We start from the raw sequence: 24000 nt of genomic DNA on the forward strand, positions 1-24000 counted from the left end.
GCTCGCCCACCCCGTTGGCGCCTCTTCCTTTCGTGCCTTAATCTTCTCCGAAGCACGTGACTGAGGTGGGGAGGAAAGGGGGAGGTTTCTTTCCTGGCTTCCAAACCCTGCGACTCTATGGCTCCGCTTCAGAGTGCCCATCCAATGAGCAGCGGCCGAGAACGGAAGAGGCGGGGCGACGCCTGCGCAGAGCCGTCGGCGCGGAATCCACGTGTGTGCTGGAGAGGGATTCGCTTCTTTGCCGGTTGTGGGGATCATCATGTCGTGGCTCTTCGGGCTGAACCGAGGCGGCGGCGGGGGCAGTGGCGGCGGCGGAGACGCGGGTCCTGGAGCCGGGCTACCCCCGCTGCCTCCTCCGCCCGGCGGGGGATCGAAAGAAGGGACAGGCGAGGGGAGCCGCCCCAAGGACAAATGGAGCAACTTCGATCCCACTGGCCTGGAACGCGCTGCCAAAGCCGCCCGAGAGCTCGACGCTTCCCGTGAGTGGGGGGGGCGGGGCGGGTGGATGGTGGGGTGGATCCCCTCTGGTGGATCCCTTCCCTGGATCCCCCGCTGGGAGAAATCTCGCTGGCTCCCTTGCCCGATTAACAGGGATCCTTTCGCTGGATCCCTGCTGGATCTTAGTGGATCTAGCTTCACTGCGACGACAAAGCTCTGGCAGGAATCTGCCACGAGAAAAAAAATCCCACTGGATCCCCGTGGCTGGTCGTGAATGGCGAATACTGGTAGTCCTCGACTTACGACCACAATTGAGCCCACAATTTATGTGTTGATAAGTGAGACATTTCTTAGTTGAGCTTTGCCATGCTTTACGACCTTTCTTGCCCCTCTTTGTTAAGCGAATCACTACGGTTGTTTAAGTTAGTCTCAGGGTGGTTAAGTGAATCTGCCTTCCCCCCTTGACTTGGCTAGTCAGAAGGTTAAAAAAGGGGGGGGGGATCACATTTATTTACGTATTTATTTTATTTCATCAAGCTTGTATTAAATAACAGATATAAGTATAAACATGATTTGGAATACATGAAATGGACACATTAGGATAGGGACAGTAGGCACGTTGGTGCACTTATGCACTCCCCTTATCACATGACCCTGGGACACTGCAGAGCTCATAAATAGATGTCAGTTGCAGAGCGTCTGATCACATGACCATGGGGGATGGTGCAACAATTGTGAGTGTGAAAACCGGTCCTGAGTCTTTGCACTTTGAACAGTTGCTAAATGAACTGTTGTAAGTCGAGGACTACTTGTACAGAAGCTCTTGGCTGGGATCGTTTCCCATGATCTGCTCCTGGGGAGTGACAGTGGTGCTTGTGAAGTCATCTAATTCCCACATCACTATCAAACTATTCATTTCACAAAATGAAATTCAAGGGTGAAAAGAGTCGGGTTCTACATTTAGGCAAGAAAAACAAAATGCACAGGTAACAATATTAACTGTGGGAGGGATCTTGGAGTCCTAGTGGACAACCGTTCAAATAGGAGCCAGCCGTGTGCAGCAGCTGCCAAAAAAGCCAACACAGTTCTAGGCTGCATCAACAGAGGGAGAGAATCAAGATCACGTGAAGTGTTGATACCACTTTATAAGGCCTTGGGAAGGCCACACTTGGAATATTTGCATCCAGTTTTGGTCTCCATGATGTAGAAAAGATGTGGAGACTCTAGAAAGAGTGCAGAGAAGAGCAACAAGAAGATGAGGGGGCTGCAGACTAAAACATATGAAGAATGGTTGCAGGAACTGGGTATGTCTAGTTGAATGAAAAGAAGGACTAGGGGAGACATGACAGCAGTCTTCCAATATCTCAGGGGCTGCCCCAAAGAAGAGGGAGTCAAACTATTCTCCAAGGCACCTGAGAGCAGAACAAGAAGCAATGGGTGGAAACTAATCAAGGAGAGAAGCAACTTAGAACTGAGGAGAAATTTCCTGACAGTTAGAACAATTAATCAGTGGAACAGAAGTTGCCTCCAGAAGTTGTGAATGCCCCAACACTGGAAGTCTTTAAGAAGATGTTGGATAGCCATTTGTCTGAAATGGTATAGGGCTTCCTGCCTAAGCAGGGGGTTGGACTAGAAGACCTCCAAGGTCCCTTCCAACTCTGCTATTGTATTGTATTGTATTTAGTAAGACTTTATGAATAGTATTCTTCTCATCTTTCCTATTACCTATCTCCTTTTCTACTCATGACTTTGTTGCTTGTATATTTACGATTTATATTGTTTTATTTAGTTTCCTAGTACAATTTAGGTTGATTCTATCACTAAGTGTTGTATCTCATGATTTGTGATGAATGTATATTTTGGTGACTGATTATGATTTATCGTTTATAGCTTTATGTATAATGAGAGCTTATGCGCAGAAGACAAGTTCCTTGTGTGTCCAATCACACTTGGCCAATAAAGAATCTATTCTATCTCGATGCTGGACGAGAAACAGATTCCACAATGCCGAATTTGCACACAGACACTCCTTGTCTCAAACAGCTTTTCCAGCCACCCAAGGAACTTGAGAATACCAGCGACAATGCCCTTTGACCTTCTAGTTCCCATGTGATTTTCTTCAGAAGTTTCTATTGTGTCTTTTGCCCCTGAAAGCAAAGTCAGGAGGGGCTGAGCAAAAAGAGTTTTTAACTCAGAGGCTAAGACGCTGAGCTTGTCGATCAGAAGGGTCAGCAGTTTGGAAGTTTGAATCCCTAGCGCCGTGTAACGGATTGAGCTCCCATGACTTGTCCCGGCTTCTGCCAACCTAGCAGTTCGAAAGCACATAAAAAATGCAACTAGAAAAATAGGAACCACCTTTGGTGGGAAGGGAACAGCGTTCCGTGCACCTTTGGGCGTTGAGTCATGCCGGCCACATGGCCACGGAGACATCTTCGGACAGCGCTGGCTCTTCGACTTTGAAATGGAGATGAGCACCACCCCCTAGAGTCAGAAACGACTAGCACATATGTGCAAGAGGAACCTTTACCTATTTTTAGGAGTGGCTGAAATTTAAACCAGGGAAGAGCATCCTTTTGAGTGAAAACTAGACTTTTATCATTTCTCTTCCTTCTGGCAATGCACAAGCCAGAATCTCTGGTTCGGACAACATTGTGTTATTTCCAGCAAGTCTTATCTGCATATAGTTTAACCATTAGGCAACCAGAATTGCAATGAATTATCATGGGCAAAATCACTATTAGATGGAGAGGAATTTATTATTATTATTATTATACAATTGTATCACAGCGGCTAGTTGTTTCGCTGGATTTGGCATTGGTTACTAGTCGGGCCCCACCAAGGGGCCTAGGACGTCGTAACGTATTTTCGTAATATGCGTGCAGATCCAAGCAGTGCGGCTTTTTGCATTTGACTGATGGTGATTTTGTCAATTTTTAACTGTTTTAAATGTGATTCCAGTGCTTTTGGAATAGCACCCAGTGTGCCAATTACCACTGGAATTATCACTGCTGGTTTGTTCCATAGTCGTTGAATTTCGATTTTAAAGTCCTGGTATCTTGCGATTTTTTCATGTTCCTTCTCGGCGACCCTGCTATCACCTGGTATTGCGATGTCTATGATTGTGACCTTATTTTTCTCAACCAGTGTGATGTCTGGTGTATTATGTGCCAGTATTTTGTCCATTTGTATACGGAAATCCCACAAGATCTTGACCATCTGATTTTCGGTGACTTTTTCATTATTATTATATATTATTGTTGTTGTTGTTATTATTATTATTATTGTTATTATTATTGTTATATGATGGAAAACAACTGATGGGGTGATATTTTCTTTTCAGGACATGCCAAGGAGGCCCTAGGTTTAGCTCAGCTACAGGAACAGACACTACAGCTGGAGCAGCAGTCTAAATTAAAGGTGAGCAAAACATAGAAATTCAGGCTGTGCTGTTAATCAGTTGTCCCCCGCCCTCCCCGGTCCACCTTGCTTGATCATTCCTCATATTTGATGTTGAGACTCTAGAACAGGGGTCGCCAACCTTTCGGACCTCAGGGACCACTAAATTCATAATTTTAAATCCCACCGACCACTAATGATCTGCCTAATGAATGGGTGGGCGTGGCTAGGTGGTCATGTGATTGGGTGGGCGTGGCCAACTTGACTCACCCCTCCCCTGTCAGACACTCCTAGCCTGCCCTCCTGGGCTCCTTAGTCCCCCAACAGGAAGCAGTTGCTGGAGGTAAGCAGCCACCAGGAGAAAGAGTTGGCAAAACAGCTCAGTTCAAGTTGGATCTGGCCGAGAAGGAGGCTCAGCAGAAACGCCTCACTGAGGACTAGGAGCATAGGCTTTCCAAGCAGAGGGAAGACCTGCAGGAGCGGAAGGCTAGGTTACCAGTGCCTGGAGGCTCAGCAGGCTGAGATGGTCAGCCAGTTCCAGGCCAGGATGCAGCCCCACTGGAACGAGGCCCTCCGGCTCTTCGCCACCAGCGGCGCTTCCCTCTAGCCTTCTCCCAAAGCCCCCCACCAGGAGGCTGAAGCAGACCCCAAGTCAGAATTTCTGCCCCCCTCCGACCTCCACAAAAAGACCCCAAAGTGGGAGACTCTCTGCAGCAACACAAGCGTTCATTGCACATATCTGGCCCAGGCGCTGTAGTTTGAGGACCCCTGATTGAGTGCAATATAAAATATGCAAATAATTTTTTCTGAGGACCATCAACATTTTCTTGCGGACCACCAGTTGGTGATCACTGATCTAGAAAGGGTGCAGAGAAGAGCAGCAATGATGATTAGGGGCCAGGAAGTTAAAACATATGAAGAACGATTGCAGGAATTGGGTATGGCTAGTCTAGTGAAAAGAAGGACTAAAGGAGACAGGATAGCAGTTGTCCAATATTTGAGGGGCTGCCCCAAAGAAGAGGGAATCACACTGTTCTCCGAAGCATCTGAAGACAGGACAAGAAGCAATGGGTGGAAACTAGGAGAGAAGCAGCTAGGACTAAGGAGAAATTTCCTAACAGTGAGAACAATTAATCAGCTTGATTTCAGAAGTTGTGGGTGGTCCACGGGGACTTTTAGGAAGAGATTGGACAGAAATTTATCAGAAGTGGTGCTGGGTTTCCTGCTTAAGCCAGGGGGTTGGACTAGAGACCTCCAAGGTCCCTTCCAACTCTCTTTTTCTGTTATTTGTGAAGATTTTCACCTTGATGTTGCAACTTGGCTTTCAGTCACAGGTGGGTTCCTGCCAGTTCGCACCAGTTCGGTAGAACCGCTTCGTCAAATCTACCGAACCGGTTAGAAGAGGTTCCACCAGTGGACACCTACAGAAGAGGTTCCAAAATTTTTTGAAACACTGACACACACACACAGAGACAAACAGAGAGACAGACTCACATAGAGAGAAAAAGAAAGGAAGAAATAAATAAATAAAAAAAGAAAAAAAAGTGAGAGAGAGATGAAAGAAAAAAAGAAAAAAGGGACAGAGAGACAAAAGGAAGGAAAGAGAGAGAAAGAGAAAGAAAGAAAACACATGGCCGGCAAGCCACTCCCACCAGGTCACATGGCCAGCAAGCCACTCCCACAAAGGAGGCCACACCCACAGAGTAAGTTCGAAAAATTTTTGAAGCCCACCACTGCTTTCAGTAGATCAAAAGTGCCAGATTTTCCCTAAGGCGCTTCTAAGATCACCATGATCCAAGTCCCTGCTTTTAGATTAGAGTGAGGCAGCTTTTTCTTCCTGCAGATCGGTTCTGTAATTCTTCCCAATTTTTCTCCTTGTCTTTAGGAATACGAAGCTGCCGTAGAACAACTGAAGAATGAACAAGTCCGGATACAAGGGGACGAGAGGAGGAAAACCCTTAATGAAGAGACAAGGCAACAGCAAGCGGTAAAATGCTATCTTAACAACCGTGTTCCTAACTTAACTACTGCACTGTCCCGCTTAGCAAATGTGGCACAGAAACATCGTAAAAGGGGACAAAGCAATAATTTAATTTTTGGCTCAATTCTCGTACGTTGAGGACTACCTCTGTCAGGAAAATAGATTGTTTCAATATTAAATTCAGCTTGAGCGAAGTTACAGTCTTCTGTGTCTTAAGAGTTTTAATTTTCAAGACCTCTGTCCCTCTTTCCTCTTAAATGTCACTCAATTTCCCCTATGTCTGTTTTTATCTTAAAGAGAGCCCAGTACCAGGACAAATTAGCTCGGCAACGTTACGAGGACCAGTTACGACAACAGGTTGGTCCTATTTCTTAAATTGGGGGGGGGGGGAATGTTGAGATCCCAGAAGGGGAAATATCTACAGCCTGGTACATCTGTGGAGTGGTTAAAAAAAAGACTTAATAAATAGAAATGCTGCTCACACAGATCCTTCACCTGGGTTAGTTAAAAAGCCTTTGTGAGCAAGTGGAATTATTATTAGAAATAAAATGGAACAGAGAAAATTATTTTGTATGACAATTATAAAGTCGGGATTGCTGAAATGCCGCCCCGAGAACCCATCAGAGAAAGTAAATAAGCAAGGGCAACAACGGAAAGGAAGAAGGACGAGGAGGGAAAGGAAGAAAGGGTAAAAGCAGAGGAAGTAAGGGAGGGGAAGAAGGAGAAGAGGGGGGAAGAAGGAGGAGGAGTGGGGGGAAAGAAGGGAAGAAGAAAGGAGGGAGGATGAGGGGAAAGGAAGAAAGGGTAAAACAGAGGAAGTAAGGGAGGGGAATTAAAAGTAGGAGAGAGGGTAAGGAGGAGGAGAAGAGAGGAGTGGGGGGAAGGGGAAGAAGAAAGAGAGGATGAGGAGGTAAAGGAAGAAAGGGTAGAAGCAGAGGAAGTAAGGGAGGAGAAGTAGGAGAGAGGGGAAGAAGGAGAAGAGAGGAGTGGGGGAAAAGAAGGGAAGAAGAAAGGGAGGATGAGGAGGGAAAGGAAGAAAGGGTAAAGCAGAGGAAGTAAGGGAGGGGAATTAAGAGTAGGAGAGAGGGGAAGAAGGAGGAGGAGGAGTAGAAAGAGGGGAAGAAGAAGGGAGGAAGGAGAGGAGGAAAGAAGAAGGCAGAGAACGGAGGTTGGTGAGATGGAAGGAACAAGGTTGTTGCAAAATAAGATGGAGACACGGGGTGGCAAGAAAGTGATCCAAACTGTATTCTATATATATTTTAAGAAAATAACGATAGAGATTAATGATGAACAGATAAATGTTAATAGCAATTATAAGAATGTGTATTTGTGAATGACTCTGAAGGAGAAAAAAAAACCTTAAAAAAAACCCTTTGGAGCAAAGGGAGATGATGGACTGCAGTGTAAACATGGTGTGTATGTGGGGGGGGGGGAAATATACCCAGTAGATGAACATTAAATATATATACATACATACATATACACACACACACACACACACACACACACACATTACTGCTGTTTTTAAGGGGAATAGAAAATCAAGTTCTTTTAAGCCCAGCGACTTCCCAGTCGTTCGCAGACTGAATTCTGTTCTTCTCCCCCAGCAACTCCTGAATGAAGAGAATTTGAGGAAGCAAGAAGAATCGGTCCAGAAGCAGGAAGCCATGAGGAGAGGTAGGGAAAGAGGGCAAAGGGGAATAGCAAGGCTTCGGGCCCACCCACAGGCCTTTAGAGTCAAGATGCAAAAGCTAAGGAGACTGGAGAAAATACCGTGTTTCCCAGAAAATAAGACAGGGTCTTATTTTCTTTTGACCCCCCCCCCAAAAGCATTTGGCCTTATTTTCAGGGAGGTTTTATTATTTTTGAAGCCCCTTAACCTCAGCCTGCAAATCAGCTGATCCAGAAAGGGCCAGAAGTTCTGTCTCTGTTTCTGGCGCACTTTTGCCAGCCCTAGTGGCACTGGGCCTCCCGCTTTTTTTGCAGCCGCCACTAAGAGAAGGCAGAATAGCTGGGGTTTGCAGAAGCGGCCCCCGCGAGGCCGATCTATGTGGATGGCAGGTGCATGGGGGGGCATGTTCCCCCACCCAGGAAATGGCGGGGACCGGCTGCGCATGCGTTTAAATATTTTCAGGGAGGGCTTATTTTGGCGCATACGCTTAAAAGCCCAATTGGGCTTATTATCCGGGGAGGGCTTGTTTTCGGGGAAACGGGGTATTAAAGGGAGGAAGGTAGACTCCCCAAAGAACAGGAAAAGTTACAAGAAAGTAACCAGGAAATAAGGGGATGGTGGGTGGATTTTTGAGAAAGGGAGAAAAATAGATGTTTCCTCCTCTCTATATCTGCTACATCAGCGTTTTTTTAGCCTTGGTGTCTTTATGAGGTGTGAACTTCAACTCCCAGAATTCCCCAGCCAGCGTGCAGAGCCATGAGAAACTTCCTTTCTGTAGCTTTTCATTCTGGGTGGGAGGATCAAATCTCTCATTCCTCCACCAGCATCAAAGAACAACACTCTGCATAAGTGATCTTTGGGAAAGGAGGTTGAACTACAACCCCCATCTTCCCCAGGAGCATCCCACAATCCTTTGCCAGTGGCTGGTTGAAATCTGAAGGCCATTGCGAAATCCCCCCCCCGGCACTCCCCCCCCAATGGATTCAAGCTCTCGGTTTTCTTCGTAGCAACGGTGGAGCGCGAGATGGAACTGCGACACAAGAACGAGATGCTGCGGATTGAGGCGGAAGCCCAGGCTCGCGCCAGGGCGGAACGGGAGAACGCGGATCTCATCCGGGAACAAATTCGGCTAAAAGCCGCCGAGCACCGTCAGACTGTGTTGGATTCCCTCAAGTACGTTTGTGTCGTGGCCCACCAGTTGAGCAGGCAGCAGATTCAGACAGTGAGAGTTTGGGGAGGAACCTCGGCCAGTCGTGGAATCCGGGGAAGGCTCTGATGAGGGCTCTGTGTCGGAGGCAGAGAGGGGGCCAAGGCCGTCTGACAGTTATCAGCTGCCTTCAGAATCAGACATCAGTGAGGCAGAAGAACAGCTGGAGCCTGTTCCCAGTATGCGCATGTGCAGAGTTTCCAGACAGAGAGCAGCTAAAGAACAGGGGTCGACTTGGGAGTAAGGCCACGGGTGGGTGATGAATGGCCCCTCCCAGAGGAAATACAAGAGGAGCGAAAAGGGAGTGGAGTTTGCAGGAGACCATTAGTTCGCTTAATTGGTTTGTGACTGAGACTCCTTGCCAAGTTTTGCAGAGATCAGCCTGGCAGCTCTCCAAAACAGATAAGGTCTGTGACTGTAAATCCTCCCTCGAAAGGCTTTGCTGAATGTAAATGAGCTGAATTCACAGTAACTTAATAAAAGGTGTTTTTTTGTCAGGACAAGGAGTTGCTTCGTGGTTTGGAGAAGCCGAGGTCAGAACAGCTAGGCAGCGATGGCAAAATGTATGGCACTTAAGTTTAGTCAGATTTAAATAAAAATATCTTCCGCATATATTATCTGGACATGCCACTTTTTAAAACGTTTGCTCTTTTCCTCTTTAGGACAGCTGGGACGCTTTTTGGAGAAGGTTTCCGTGCCTTTGTTACTGACTGGGATAAAGTAACAGCCACAGTAAGTCACATATCAAATTTAGAGACCACAACCAACTCACCATTAGAGACCAATGCAAGAGTTAACTTTCTGCCAGAGCTTAAGGCGAATCATGAGGCTGATCAATAAATCTTCTAACACAGCCTGGGCAATGCCACCAGAGGGAAACCATTCTGACCTAGGCTTCTCCAGCAGCAGGAGGCCAAATCCTTGTCCCGATAAGCCCCTTTTATTTAATTGACAGTGAATTCCTCTCCAGCAAAGTCTTTCCTCTCTCACTGTCAGCGTTCCAAGTATCATGTAGAATTAAATCAGAGTCCAAGGCAAAATGATCCTTAAAGTTCCAATTTAATAAATCAGACATCTTAGCACATCTGTGAAAAATCCCAATTCTGGAAGTTACATCGAAGTCCCACCCAGTTGAAAGTTCATGATCTTGTCCGCACACCCACAAATCAATCAAATGGTCCAATCTTCTTCTTCCACGCTGGCATCTCCACCCAGCTACTTTCGGTCAGGTGCGGAGACAAAAGATGACCTTGGGCTTCTAGAAAAGAATGGCAACAACACATTCCACAATTCTACTCCTTTCTATTCCCCCCTCCCAACTACTACACTAATGAAACAGCATAAGCGAAATAAGAGAAAGTGTGGCAGGCCAAAGATCATAAAAGGGATGTAACTGCAGGCCTGACACCCACCGTCTTTCAAGATAGTTCACACTTACCAACCTTTATCAGGTTTGGAGAGTGGCCAGGCTGATATCTTTCAGACACCACAACACTTGGCAAGAATGCAGGAATGAACTAATTGCCTCCTGCAAACTCCACTCCCCTTTTGCTCCTCTTTTATTTCCTCTGGGAGGGGCCATTCACTGTCCACCTGTGGCCTTACTCCCAAGTCGACCCTTGTTCTTTAGCCGTTCCCTTTGTCTGGCAACTCTGCGCATGCGCACACTGGGAACAGGCTTCAGCTGTTCTTCTGCCTCACTGACGTCTGACTCCGAAGGCAGCTGATAACAGGCATACGGCCCTGGCCCCCCCTCTGCCTCCGACACAGAGCCCTCATCAGAGCCTTCCCCAGACTCCAGGACTGGCCCATCTTCCTCCCCAACCTCCTCACTGTCTGACTCCGCTGCCAGCTTGGCTGGCCACTGTCGGGCCACAACACTGAGTTTGTTCCTTAAAAAAAACCCTTACATTGTTAGAATTGTGTGTGGTTGAAAAAAAGATCTGAAAGCATTGCTTTTCTGATTTGTGGCAGGTGGCGGGATTGACTCTGCTGGCCGTGGGCATCTACAGTGCCAAGAACGCCACTGCTGTGGCTGGGCGGTATATCGAAGCTCGCCTGGGCAAGCCCTCGTTGGTGCGGGAAACCTCTCGTATCACCGTCCTTGAAGCACTCAAGCATCCCATCCAGGTAATTTTTCTGCCTTTGAGATAGGCAAGTTAGGAAACACACTGCCTTTCGGAAATGCCACTATTATTGGGTATGAGAACGGACTCTTAAAAGCCTTTGTAATGGGTAGAAGGAATAACCTTGAGGAACAGGAAGAAGAAGAGCTGTGTTCTGACCGAGGCTTCCCGAGAGCCTGAAGCAAATTCCTTATCCCGACAAAAATTGACTGTGAATTCTGCTCATTCACATCCATCAAAATTTTTCAAAGGAGGATTTACAGTCACAAATCTTATCTGACTTGGAGAGCTGCCAGGCCGATATCTGCAGAACTTGGATGGAGTCTCGGAGGGTCACGAACCCATGAAGCGAACTAATGGTCTCCTGCAAACTCCACTCCCCTTTTATTTCCTCTGGGAGGGGTCATTCATCATCCACCTGTGGCCTTACTTCCAAGTCGACCCCTGTTCTTTAGCCGTTCCCTTCCTCTGGCAGCTTTGCGCATGTGCATACTGGGAACAGGCTTCAGCTGTTCGTCTGCCTCACTGATGTCCGACTCTGAAGGCAGCTGAATACTGGCATATGGCTCTATCCCCCTCTCTGCCTCCAACACAGAGCCCTCCTCAGAGCCTTCCCCAGACTCCAGGACTGGCCCATCTTCCTCCCCAACCTCCTCACTCTCCGAATCTGCTGCTGGCTGCTGGCGGGCCACAATAAGCTGCAATAATGAAGAGTGGTCAGATAAAAGAAACCGTTGTCCTGCCCAGAACTGTAACCCGAGGAAGCGTCTCAGGAAGGAAGAGCAGAGAAGCACATTCAGACTTGCAAGAATTGGCTACTGTAAACCTATAATGAAAATAGCATTAGCTTGTGTGTCTTTGCTTTCCAAGTTGAGAGACTGACGGTGGCCTGCTAGGATTTTTTGACAGCCCGTCAGACAATAACCAAGGTGGGATTCTTCAGGGTCTCTTTCTCGCTCGTCAGTCGTCATGTGTTGCCCCTTAATGGATGATCACCCACCTTCTCCCTAGCCATTCCTTACAGAGGATAACTTCTCCTGTCTCCTTGGCTTTCTAGGTTGGGAAGCGACTGGCCAGCAAGGCCCAAGACGCTCTCGAAGGGGTCGTCCTCAATGTGAGTATTAACCAGAGGTGGTATTTCACTTGTTTCAGATTCCATCGTAACGTCAAACAGTCACTTAACGAAGGATTGTAGGTAGAGGACTACCTATAGTAGAAAGGTCCTTCCTTGCTCACATTTGGTCGGCTGGTTGGAAAACCAGGCGTAAGATCCAGAAATCCAGACTGAATGTCAGGGTTCCAAATAGCATCCAAAAGTAAATCAGAGTCCAAGGCAAAAGATTCCTCAAAGTTCCAATTGATTAAGAGAGCCATGTTGGCACATCTGGGAAAACCCAAATCTGAAAGCTTCTAGGTTTGCCCAGAAGTTTCCTTTGTTATACTTTTCCCAAGGACCAAACATCAAAATGAGTAAGTAATAGCCAGGTGGGGAAAGGCACATATGTGCACCGTTTGTATCTCACTCGCGCACACATATGCTCCCTTGGTCATATAGAAAGCCTCTCCTTGAGTAGCAACTAGATTCTGACACACATACCTCACATCTCCCCAGAGGAAACCAAAAGCTTTGTGTAGGCTCCAGTACAAGATTCTGGCAGATTTTACCCTTCCTAACTAATTCCCCTATTTCAATCCTGCCATAATCAGGAATGCACTTCCTGATTGAAAGTTCAAGATCCTGGTCCCAACACCCACAAGTCCATCCCATGGTCCAATCTCCCACTGCCACGCTGGCATTTCCACCCATCCAGTTCTGGCCAGGTGCAGAGACAAAGGATGACCTTGGCTTTCTAGAAAGAATATTGTTATGGCTACATATAACCTAACTCCGTAAGATTCCCCTCTCCCATTTTCCCACCATAGAAAATGCATAGTAGAATAATAGAAAGTTTTGGCAGGCCAAAGATCCAAAAGAAAAGATGGCTTGAAGGCCTGACTGTGAACTTTCCACCTGCCAAGCCTTAATGCTTCTTTTGTGGGGGGGTTGGGTCCTTTGCAGCCAACACTGGAGGAACGGGTGCGAGACATAGCCATTGCGACCCGGAACACAAGGAATAACAGAAGCCTCTATCGGAATATCCTCATGTATGGACCTCCAGGAACGGGGAAGACTCTTTTTGCCAAGGTAATGCTCCAGTTTTATCATTATTCTGTCAAACCCTAACCTGAAGATCTTCTAGTCCCATGATGGCAAACCTATGGCACTTGTCGATCAGAAGGTCGGCAGTTCAACGGTTTGAATCCTAGTGCTGCGTAACGGAGGGAGCCCCCGGACTTGTCCCAGCTTCTGCCAACCTAGCAGTTTGAAAGCATGTTAAAAAATGCAAGTAGAAAAATGGGGACCATCTTTGGTGGGAAGGGAACAGCGTTCCGTGCGCCTTCAGTGTTTAGTCATGCCGGCCACATGACCACGGAGGTGTCTTTGGACAGTGCTGGCTCTTTGGCTTTGAAACGAAGATGAGCACCGCCCCCTAGAGCCGGGAACTGTTAGCACATATATGTAAAGGAACCTTTATCTTATCTAGCCACTGATAAAATACAATCCCATGTTAAAAAATATTCTCTTCCTTGTGCTTTTTACTGTCAGTCTGTCCATTTCTGCACCATCCAATTATAACTACAATTATAGTTTAACCCCTCTCACAAAGTTACATCACGTTCTCTTTCTATAATCTGTATTCGTCAAAACCATAAATCATTAAGTTCGTTTCTTTTAACCCCCCAAAAGTTCATAATCGGCTTTCATACTAGATGTTCTGAATGTACCAAAGCTCTTCATTCACCTCTCTTTTCTCTTTCTAGAAATTAGCCATGCATTCTGGCATGGATTACGCCATCATGACAGGTGGCGACGTCGCCCCTATGGGGCGCGAAGGTGTGACCGCCATGCACAAGGTCTTTGACTGGGCCAACACAAGTCGGAGAGGGTAAGTTGGATATGTAAGATGGAAATCAGGAGCGTTTGTTCTCACGAGGGGGGAGCAAATCTCTCCGTAGCAAACACCATTGTTTTTCTAAAGTAATCCTAAAGCATGATCCAGTTTAATAAGCTCCTATTTTGGATACAAGCTGACGGATATGGCTTCAGTTCCGTAAATGTAGATCAGGGGTGTCAAACTCAAGGCCCATGGGCTGGATCCGGCCCGCAATGTGGTTAGATCCGGCCCATCTGGTCTACCCAGTGCGAAGAGGAAAGATTAGGCCAGCGTAGCTTCAGCCTGGTCTACTCAATGCGAAGAGGAAACATATCAGAAGTTTGGGGAGTGGCATCAAGCTGGCCACGCCCACCCAGTTGGCCACGCCTCCCCAAGGTCAACCACAGTCCTTATGCCGCCCTCAGTGAAATCATCTGCTTTTAAAAAGAAGTGTTTCAAAGTCTGCCTATTCAACTTCGGATAGTCACTCACGCCCTCGTCACCTCAAGACTGGATTACTGTAATGCGCTCTACATGGGGCTGCCCTTGAAGAGCGTTCGAAGACTTCAGTTAGTCCAGAATGCAGCCGCGCGAGCGATTGTGGGTGCACCTAGGTACACCCACGTTACACCTATCCTCCCCGAGCTGCACTGGCTGCCCATTGGTCTCTGGACACGCTTCAAGGTGCTAGTCGTTACTTTTAAAGCCCTGATGGCATCGGACCTGGGTACCTGAGAGACTGCCTCCTGCCAATTACCTCCCAAAGACCTATTAGATCGCACAGACTAGGCCTTCTCCGGATTCCATCTGCCAGCCAATGCCGGCTGGCGACCCCCCGGGGGAGGGCCTTCTCTGTTGCAGCTCCAGCCCTCTGGAACGAGCTCCCCGCCGAGATCCGGACCCTTACTACCCTCCCAGCCTTCCGTAATGCTACTAAGTCCTGGCTGTTCCGGCAGGCCTGGGGCTGTTGAAGTATCCAGCCCCACTTTAATTGTGAATGTTGTAGTATTTTATTTTTTGTATTGTCTTATTTATCCCCTTTCCCTTTTTATTGTAAGCCGCCCGGAGTCCTTCGGGAGGACCTAAATAAAACCTAAACTTCTTTATAGCAATGTTTGCAGAGCCAGATTTCACCAGCCCTTAGCCAATCTCTTGTTTGTGGCCTAAAATTCAGGGAGGAAGGCTTCAGCCTGAATTTCACAATCAGACTCCCAAATTTATCTATACCTAGGAAGCCTATCCAGCCAAAATCTTCAGCTCCTTGCCGTGGTTTTCAGTTACGTTCAGCATATACCTCTTTTCCCTTTCCAGACTCTTGCTGTTTGTGGATGAAGCCGACGCATTTCTGCGTAAAAGAGCAACGGTAAGCACTCGTTCTCTTGTCTGCACGCTCATTCCTGGTTACAACTGGGCCGGTCAAAAGCTTTTTCATTTTGATTTGATAGTTAATACCCATGTTTCCCGAAAATAAGACCCTCTCTTATTATTATTTTTTGCCACCTCACTTGCGCGCATCGCCCCCGGCTTCTTCTTCACTATCAGAGGCCTTCAGGAACTTCATCCAGCAAGACTTTCCTGAAGGCCTCTGCAGCCAATAACAGAGCTCCGGATAAATCTGGAGTTCTCTTATCGGCTACAGAGGCCTTCAGGGAAGCCTTGCCGGCTGCAGCAAAAGAAATGGGCCGAGGTGTGTGAGGCCTGGCTGCAACTATCCGAAGGTAAGTAGTAGGGCAGCTCTACCCCCTGCCCATCCCCACCCTAGCTTAATTATTACCTGTGCACCCTGGAGTGGGCGGGGTCTTAATTAGGGCTTATTTTGGGTTTGGGGCTTATATTGGGGGCACGTGTAAAAATCAAGCTAGGGCTTACTTTCTGAGCAGGTTGTATTTTCAGGGAAACACAGTAATATATTGCAGTTTGTAAAAGCACCCCTGATTCTGTTGATCAGAAAGATTGGCAGTTCAAATCCCTAGCGCCGCATAACGGAGGGAGCTCCCGTGACTTGTCCCAGCTTCTGCCAACCTAGCAGTCCGAAAGTACATTAAAAAATGCAAGTAGAAAAATAGGAAACACCTTTGGTGGGAAGGGAACAGCATCCCGTGCGCCTTTGGGAGTTGAGTCGTGCCGGCCACATGACCACGGAGACGTCTTCGGACAGCACTGCCTTTGGAACAGAGATGAGCAGCGCCCCCTAGAGTCAGGAACGACTAACGAGGGGAACCTTTAACTTTACTACTTAATTACCCACACCCTTCCGCTCAGCGTAACTAAGACACTCCAAATGATTCAAGTTAGTTTTTCTAAGCAGGTTAGTCATGGAGTAGAGATGGGGAGATCAGGAGGGCAAAAACTGATTATGGGAGAGATTGGAAGACCTGAATATGCAAAGCCTTAATAAAGGAGAATATTTGTAGCTCAGGGTTGAAATGAAAAGTCCTTGATTGTCTCTGAGCTTGATTGGTGGTTTGTTTGGTTAGTTTTTTGCAGATGTTTCATTACTCAAACTAGGTAGCATCAGCAGTTGTTGTTTTTTTTTTAAATCATCCAATATCCTCACTGGCTTGAAAACTTTGGAAAGCCAGCATAAGAACGAGTGGAGAGAGATGCATGTGGGAATGAAGAGCAAGGATGGGATTTAATTTGGATTAATTGTTGTTCCCCAACTTTGCTTATCCCGGCAGGAAAAAATCAGCGAGGACCTACGAGCGACACTCAATGTTTTCCTTCATAGGACGGGGCAACACAGCAACAAGTAAGAGAGTTCCCAACACAATAAAGTAACAGAGAGTGCTTCGGAGCGGTGTTTCTCCATCTTGACAGCGTGAAGGTGTGTGGACGTCAACTCCCAGAATCCCCCCAGCCAGCCTTCTAGAACAGGAGTCTCCAACCTAGGCAACTTTAAGCCTGGCGGACGTCCACTCCCAGAATTACCCTGGGAATTCTGAGAGTTGAAGCCCGCCAGGCTTAAAGTTCCCAAGGTTGGAGACCCTTTCTCAGAGCATCTAAGCTCCAGACAGACACCAGAGGAAAACATCACACCTGTGACGTAAGAAACTGGGTTTATTCAGCCAGACTCGGGCACACAATGACGTCATGAAGCAGCAAAACAGTCAATAAGCAGGACCGTTAGCAAAGTGACACGAAGTCAGCGCTGGGAGCTTCCGCCTCCCAGTGTCCTTAAGTAGGTGAGCCACGCCTCTTCCCAGCGCTGGCCTCGCTCGCGGTAGATGGCATGCACCAAAGCTCCGGCCTAGCCAGTTGCCGGGCCAGAACAGCTGTTGCTCACGCTGCCACGCCTCGTACCAGATTCATGACTATCCCTGCCGCTGCCACGTCCTCGCCACGCCTCCCCGCCGCACGGCTGACTCGTCTCCATCGCTGCTGCAGCTGTCCCACCCCTCCCTGTCAGTGGTGCTCCGTGGTTGCAGAGAATGGCGGTCCTGACATCCCCCGTCACCCGTGCTCCTCCCCGCCCAGCTGCGGCAAGCCCGGGACGCGGCGTGATACCCCTGTTCTAGAAGATCAATTTACTGTAGAACCAGAATTAATTCTGGTTTGTTGGGTTGATCTCCTCTCTCTGAGAGATGGGGAGAATTGGCGATAACCCTGTCTCTGAATGGGAGAGAGAGTTGCCTTAGAACCAGATTTAAACAACCCACAGATGTGTCCCAGAATCCTAGAGGGGGGAGAGACCTTAAAAGATCATCTTGTCCACGCACTGATTAGTGCCCTACAACTTCTGTAATGGCCTCCCTGCCTTTGCTCCTTTAGTACCAAATGTTGACAGGATTTCAATCAATCCCACTGGCTGGGAATCATGGAGCTTGGAACTCCAGATGGACAGCTTTAGTTATTCCCGGAAAAGATTTCAAGGAGAGATGATCCGGCTTGCCACTAGAGGCTCAAATTAGACTGCCTATAGCAATAGCACTTAGACTTAAATACCACTTCACAGTGCTTTACAGCCCTCTCTGAGTGGTTTACAGAGTCAGTCCTTATTTTACCCACCTCGAAAGGATGGAAGGCTGAGTCAACCTTGAACCGGTCAGGATCGAACTCCTGGCAGTGGGCAGAGTTAGCCTGCAATACTGCATTCTAACCACTGGGAAGGGAAGAAGGAAAAATAGCAATAGCCCTTAGACTTATATATCGCTTCACAGTGCTTTACAGCCCTCTCTAAGCAGTTTACAGAGTCATCCTCTTGCCCTCAACAATCTGGGCCCTCATTTTACCCACCTCAGCAGGATGGAAGGCTGAGTCAACCTTGAGCCTGGTGAGATTCAAATGGCGAAATTGCATGCAGCCGGTAGTCAGCAGAAGTAGCCTGCAGTACTGCACTTTAATCCCTGCGCCACTGAGGCTCATGAGGCTTATGTCTAAATCCAGAGTCACCGGATAGATAGTAAGACGGGCAGCATATCATTGTAATTAAATTAAAATATTTTCTGAGCTGTTAAAATGGTCCAAAGTTTGCAACAGATCTTCTGCAAGACCTTTTTAGAAGAAAAATATTTAAAGAATATTAAACTCCAGCTTTGTCCCTGTGCGTCCACGCACCATCATTTTTGTTTTATTATCATGAATCATACAACTCCTCTTAAGAGTTTGGATTTGCATTTCTAACAAGCAGGATGCTTTTGGTAGCCACCCTCCATCCAGGATGCCAGTTGCCAACCTCGGAGAATTCCTAAGAGGAAAACAGCAACGTGAAGGAAAATCTTGATTACCGTGTTTCCCCGAAAATAAGACCTTTTGACCCCCGAAATAAGCACTTGGTCTTATTTTCAAGGAGGTTTATTGCTTTTAAGGTGCAGGAGGTGGCACGTGTGGTCACTCCATGGCTGCTGCTCTGTTGCAATATTTTCGGGGAAGGGCTTATTTTAGCGCATGCGCTCAAAAGCCCGATTGGGCTTATTATCCGGTGAGGTCTTATTTTTGGGAAAACAGGGTAGTATTGCGGGACGGGGAACAGCAAATGTCTACAACAGGTTAAATTGTTCCCTTTAATTATCAGCGGGAGCCATAAGTATTATCGGGAGGGGAGTCTAAAAGTGGCCCCCAGGAATTGAACGTTGAATTGCAATTATCCCCAAAAGTGCTGAATCCTCACAGATTGCCATCCAAAACTCCGTTTCGATTCATAATGCACCATTAAACCAAAAGCGTCGTCGTCAGCAGCCTTTAAAAAAAAAAACAATCCAAAAGCAACACCATTGTCAAAGAAGAGCCTGGGGAATGGAGACACGAGAGAACTGCCATAAAATCAAAGGATGGGATGTGCCTCCGCTTCCCGCCATTAAGGGAACGATGATGCCATCCTCCCCTGCCTCAAGAGAGGGATAGTTTCCAAGATCACGGGAGGTGATAGTACTGCTTGACGGTGAGGCCACACTTGGAATACTGTGCCCAGTTTGGGTCACCAAAGAAAAGTTGGTGAGACCCTAGAGCAGGAGTCGGCAACCTCGAATACTCAAAGAGCCACAATAGTCCTAACCAGAAGCCCCCCCGTTCAATTCTGGAGCTGACTGGAAGTCCTGTTCCCCCACCATAGAGTCTCGTCCTAGCGCGGCATGCCTTTTTACTCTGCCTGTCCTAACCGAAAGCCCTACCAATTGTGGAGCTGATTGGTGACAGGGAGCCGCAGCACAGGGATGAAAGAGCCACATGCGGCTCCGGAGCCACACGGGTTGCCAGCCCCTGCCCTAGAAAGAGTGCAGAGAAGAGAAACAAAGATGATTAGGGGTCTGGAGGCTAAAACATAATTGTGGGAACTAGCTCCATCTCGCCTAATGTGTATGTGGGTCTCATGGTTATCCTTTGAGAGCTGAATGCAAGGAAATTTAAATTTAATGTATACTGATGAGTGTACGTTCATGGTGACAATTAAGTTTTTGTTCTATGTTTTTTTCCCACCAGCTCAGGAATTGTGGGTATGCCCTTCTCCAATTCTCAATCTTCTTCTTCTTCCTTGCAGGTTCATGCTGGTCTTAGCAAGCAACCAGCCAGAACAATTTGATTGGGCCATAAACGACCGGATTGATGAGATGGTCCACTTCCAGTTGCCAGGTTTAGACGAGCGGGAGAGATTGGTCCGAATGTACTTCGACAAGCACATCCTCCAGCCAGCCACCGAGGGCAAGCAGTTAGTACAGAACTTGATGTTCTTCCTCTGGTTGCTAATCGTAAGAGATACAGGGGATGGGAGCCAGGGGTGAAATGCTACCAGTTCGGATCGGTTCACCCAAACCGGTAGTAAAAAAATGCTACTGGTTCGCCTGAATCGGTATTTTAAAAAATGCTATCGGTTTGCCTGAATCTGTATTTTAAAAAATGCTAACAGTTCGGCTGAGCAGGTAGCATTGTTTTACTGCCGGTTCTGTCAAACGGTGGGCATGCACGCCTGAAGCGAACCGGTAGCAGACATCAGAGCATTTCACCCCTGATGGGAACCACAGGAAGGGATTGCAGATTGGGCTCTGTCCTTTTCAAGTTCATTTCTGATTCTAATACAGCACGTCCTCGACTTGTGACCACGGTTGAGCCCGAAATTTCTTTTGTTGAGTGAGCCCTGCCCCATTTCACGACTTTTCTCGCCACATTTATGGAGTGAATCATGGCCGTTCTTAAATTCGCTAATCTGTTGTCAAGTGAGTTTTGCCCCATTGTACGACCTTCCTTGTGGCAGTTGTTAAGTGAATCACTGCAGTTGCAGAAGGTCACGAAAGGGGATCATACAGTCCCGGGACGTTGCAACTATCATAAATATGAATCAGTTGCCACGCATCCAAATTTTGATCATGTGATCACGGGGATGTTGCAGCGGTCATAAGTGGGGAAAACAATCATGTCCCTTTTTTCAGTGACGTTGTTATTTCAGTCACTGAGTGGTGCGGTGGCCTAGAGTTCTTATCTCACAATCAGGAGCCTGTGAGTTTGATCCTAGGTAGAGGCAGATATTTCTCTCTCGGGGCACAATGAGAATATTATCTGCTGAACAAAACTCCGCATTGGCGTGCGGAAAGGCATCGGGCCAGTAAAAACTCTGCTAGTTCCATTCAGTTGCCCTGATTCCACCCCACAAGGGATGATGGGGTCATTCAATGAAGATGATTGTTACTTCAGTCACTGTTGTAAATCAAGGAGTACCTGTAAAACTTGGGTGCAGAAGAGCAGGCAAAGCTGGGGGTGGCGGAGTGAAGCGTGTCATCAGCTTAGAGTCGCTGCGTTCCCACAAGCATCCCAAGTCCATCCTCTCCTGAATCCCATTGATTCTTACCTGGCGCCAGCATAGTGTTAACCAAATAGACTTGAATAGATCCCCTATAAGGCCACCTAAGAAATCCTGAATCTTTGCATCTGACGTTGGGTGGCAAGCGCAGAGTATTTTTCACCCCAAATGAGGAACCACCAGAGAAAATAGGAAGCATGGAGAACGCAACCCCAAATTAGGGCTCTGAAGAGGCCAAAGCGTCTGCCTCCTCCTTCCCCATACGGCCCGCAGGCTCTGATTTCCCACCGAGTGGAAAATTAAAAACGAAACGAATGAGGGGGGAGAAGGGAACAAAGCTTTCCTACAGTGGCTGATTCATCTGCTTTTTATTTGGCACCCAGGCGCTTAAAACTGGCCCAGTTTGATTACGGGAAAAAGTGCTCGGAAATTGCCAAGCTGACGGAAGGCATGTCTGGACGGGAGATCTCACAGCTTGCGGTGGCTTGGCAGGTAAGGATCAAAAAAGGGACCCTGTTTGGATCACCTGCCCCATCATCCTGAGCCTAGCGACGAGAGTTTTGTGGAACGGAAAGGAACCACAAGATTCTTGCAGTCTTGCTGAAAACCAGTTTATTTTCATTGACAGTGGAGAAAATTTGCAAAGGGTTCTTTATATACTGATCTCCAGAAATCTTTATCATTCTGGCAGCTAGCTTCTACATCTGCACATCTAAAATCTTGTCCAGAAAGCACAGCAGACAGTTGCCAAGGGGCTTGGCTTCTCATATTAGAAAGGTGCCTTGCTCAGTCTGTGTGGCCTCCAGCAGCTGAATCAGAGGAGGAAGAGGCGTGGGAATCAGTGTCAGCCTCAAGGCAACCTGAGAACTCTGCGGGGGAAGAGGGGATGGAGCAGGCAGAGAGAGAGAGAAAGAGAAAGAGAGAGGCAGAGCATGGGCCATCCATCAGCCCTCAGATGGAGAGTCAACAACCTCCAGGTCTGGAGATGGCTGATGAGGAAGAGGAGGAACAACTGGATCCAGTGCCTGATGGCGCGGAAGGCAGAGGAGAGGAGAGCAGTGGAAATCTATGGGCAGGTCCTTGGGATGGAAGAGCTGCCACTGCTAATGAAGCCCCACCCTAGTTCTGTGGATAAAGGCAGGGGGCGGAGATGAATCTTCTGGACGGATGGACTTGTTAGCCTGCGAGAGAAACTTTTTTCCGGGGCTGCTGGAGCTCTTAAAGGGACCTTTTGAGTTCATGTCAGGCTGTTTGTCCTGTTTAGGGAGCTGGGTCAGAACAGTCTTAATACTGGTGTCAATACTGGTGGTGCTCTGAGAGAAGAACTTATTTCTCTAACTTGGAAGATCTAGTCAATGACTCCTTTAAATTTGCGTTCCGCTGTTTTCTGTGGCCATGGAAAAGCATTTGTAACAAACAACATGGATATAATGGGTACTGTATGTGAGAATGCCCTGGAAGGAAGAGCCGCAGATGAGGCATTTGACAGGACACTGCAGCTGTCATAAATGTGAGTTAGTTGTCAGGGTAATGATTTAAGAGCTGACCAGCTGCTACGACGATGTAATGCTGGGACTGAGTCAGCAAAATTTTTGGGCTGATATCACTTTAAGAGCCTATAATTAGAAGAGGCCCTGTTGGGGCACATCTCCCCTCCGTGTATGCTTCCATGCTGTAATTGCTGATTGCTATTTGTTTGAGGTCTGACTAAAGTATGTGTATGTATATATTCTTTGTAGATAAAGCCACGATTTAAATACAAACATCTGTTTACCGTATTTGCTCCTGTATTGTCTCACATCGTTACACTGTGTGCGCTCTGACAGTCAGTCCAAATTGTAAATCACGTGACCATGGGGATGCTGCAACGGTCATAAGTGTGAAAAAGGGTCACGCGTCACTTTTTCGAATGCCGTTCTAACGTCGCATGGTCGCTAAGTGATCTGTTGTAAGTCAAGGACCACCTTCAACTTCAAGCTAGGAATAACCAGGCCTTCTTCCCTCCCTAGGCCGCAGCCTACGCCTCGGAAGATGGTATCCTGACAGAAGCCATGATTGATAACCGCGTGGCAGATGCGGTTCAGCAGCACCAACAGAAGATGGAGTGGCTGAAAGCAGAAGGCATGGAGGCAGGCAAGAACCAGCCACTGCCACTTACGCTGGGGAAGACTGCATGAGGGGTCTCGGAAAAGGGAGCGGAGAGATGTCCCAGGCCTTTGGGTGGGATTCAGAGATGAGGGGAAGGCCTAGCGCCATTGGAATCATGCGGAAGACAGAATCGAAAGTCCGGCGTCTTGAAGGAGGCCGGGGGTGTTGGTTCTGAGTTCAGGAACCTTGATTCCCTTGATTTCTTTTTTTTTTTTAAATGGACTCCTGGAATAATGATGGGCAAATGGGTCTGTATCACACAAAACAATACATTAAAAAAGAGAATTCCTTTGCCAAAGGACAGCAGCCTTAACATTTTGCATCCTGGTTTCATTGGTTTGGAGCTACCAGTTGTATTCCTCTTTTAGAAGGTCAAGGAGGACCATTTCGTTCAGTGGAAGTCCCTGCAGTTAAGGCCTACCCTTCTCCCTTGGCAGGGTGTGAAATCAGAATTACCCTGGCTGTGTGTGTCTATAGCAATAGCAGTTAGACTTATATACCGCTTCATAGGGCTTTCAGCCCTCTCTAAGCGGTTTACAGAGTCAGCATATCGCCCCCAACAACAATCCGGGTCCTCATTTTACCCACCTCGGAAGGATGGAAGGCTGAGTCAACCCTGAGCCGGTGAGATTTGAACTGCAGAACTGCAGTCATCTGAAGTAGCCTGCAGTGCTGCATTTAACCACTGCGCCACCTCGGCTCTATATACATATATACACACACCCTGTTTCCCTGAAGATAAGACAGGGTCTTATTTTCTTTTGACCCCCGAAATAAGTGCTTGGCCTTATTTTGGGGGAGGTCTTATTACCAGGAGGCTCCTTAACCA

General features: G+C 47.5%; 1 protein-coding gene across 1 annotated transcript; it reads left to right on the forward strand.

The window, feature by feature from the left end:
• The first annotated feature begins 200 nt into the window (after window positions 1–200).
• On the forward strand, window positions 201–23484 carry ATAD3A (ATPase family AAA domain containing 3A). The gene is made up of 16 exons (XM_087701951.1): window positions 201–479; window positions 3779–3855; window positions 5720–5821; window positions 6113–6172; window positions 7423–7492; window positions 8495–8660; window positions 9357–9426; window positions 10669–10824; window positions 11878–11934; window positions 12880–13005; window positions 13683–13807; window positions 15107–15158; window positions 16477–16547; window positions 19770–19937; window positions 21407–21515; window positions 23033–23484. The coding sequence occupies exons 1-16, from the start codon at window positions 260–262 to the stop codon at window positions 23198–23200; spliced, it is 1797 nt and encodes a 598-aa protein (XP_087558077.1). The 5' UTR covers window positions 201–259; the 3' UTR covers window positions 23201–23484.
• The last annotated feature ends 516 nt before the right edge of the window (window positions 23485–24000 follow it).

Source organism: Thamnophis sirtalis, unplaced genomic scaffold (genome assembly GCF_051295495.1).
Source record: "Thamnophis sirtalis isolate CommonGarterSnake01/CBP01778 unplaced genomic scaffold, rThaSir2_p1.2 scaffold_15, whole genome shotgun sequence".
Lineage (NCBI taxonomy): Eukaryota > Metazoa > Chordata > Lepidosauria > Squamata > Natricidae > Thamnophis > Thamnophis sirtalis.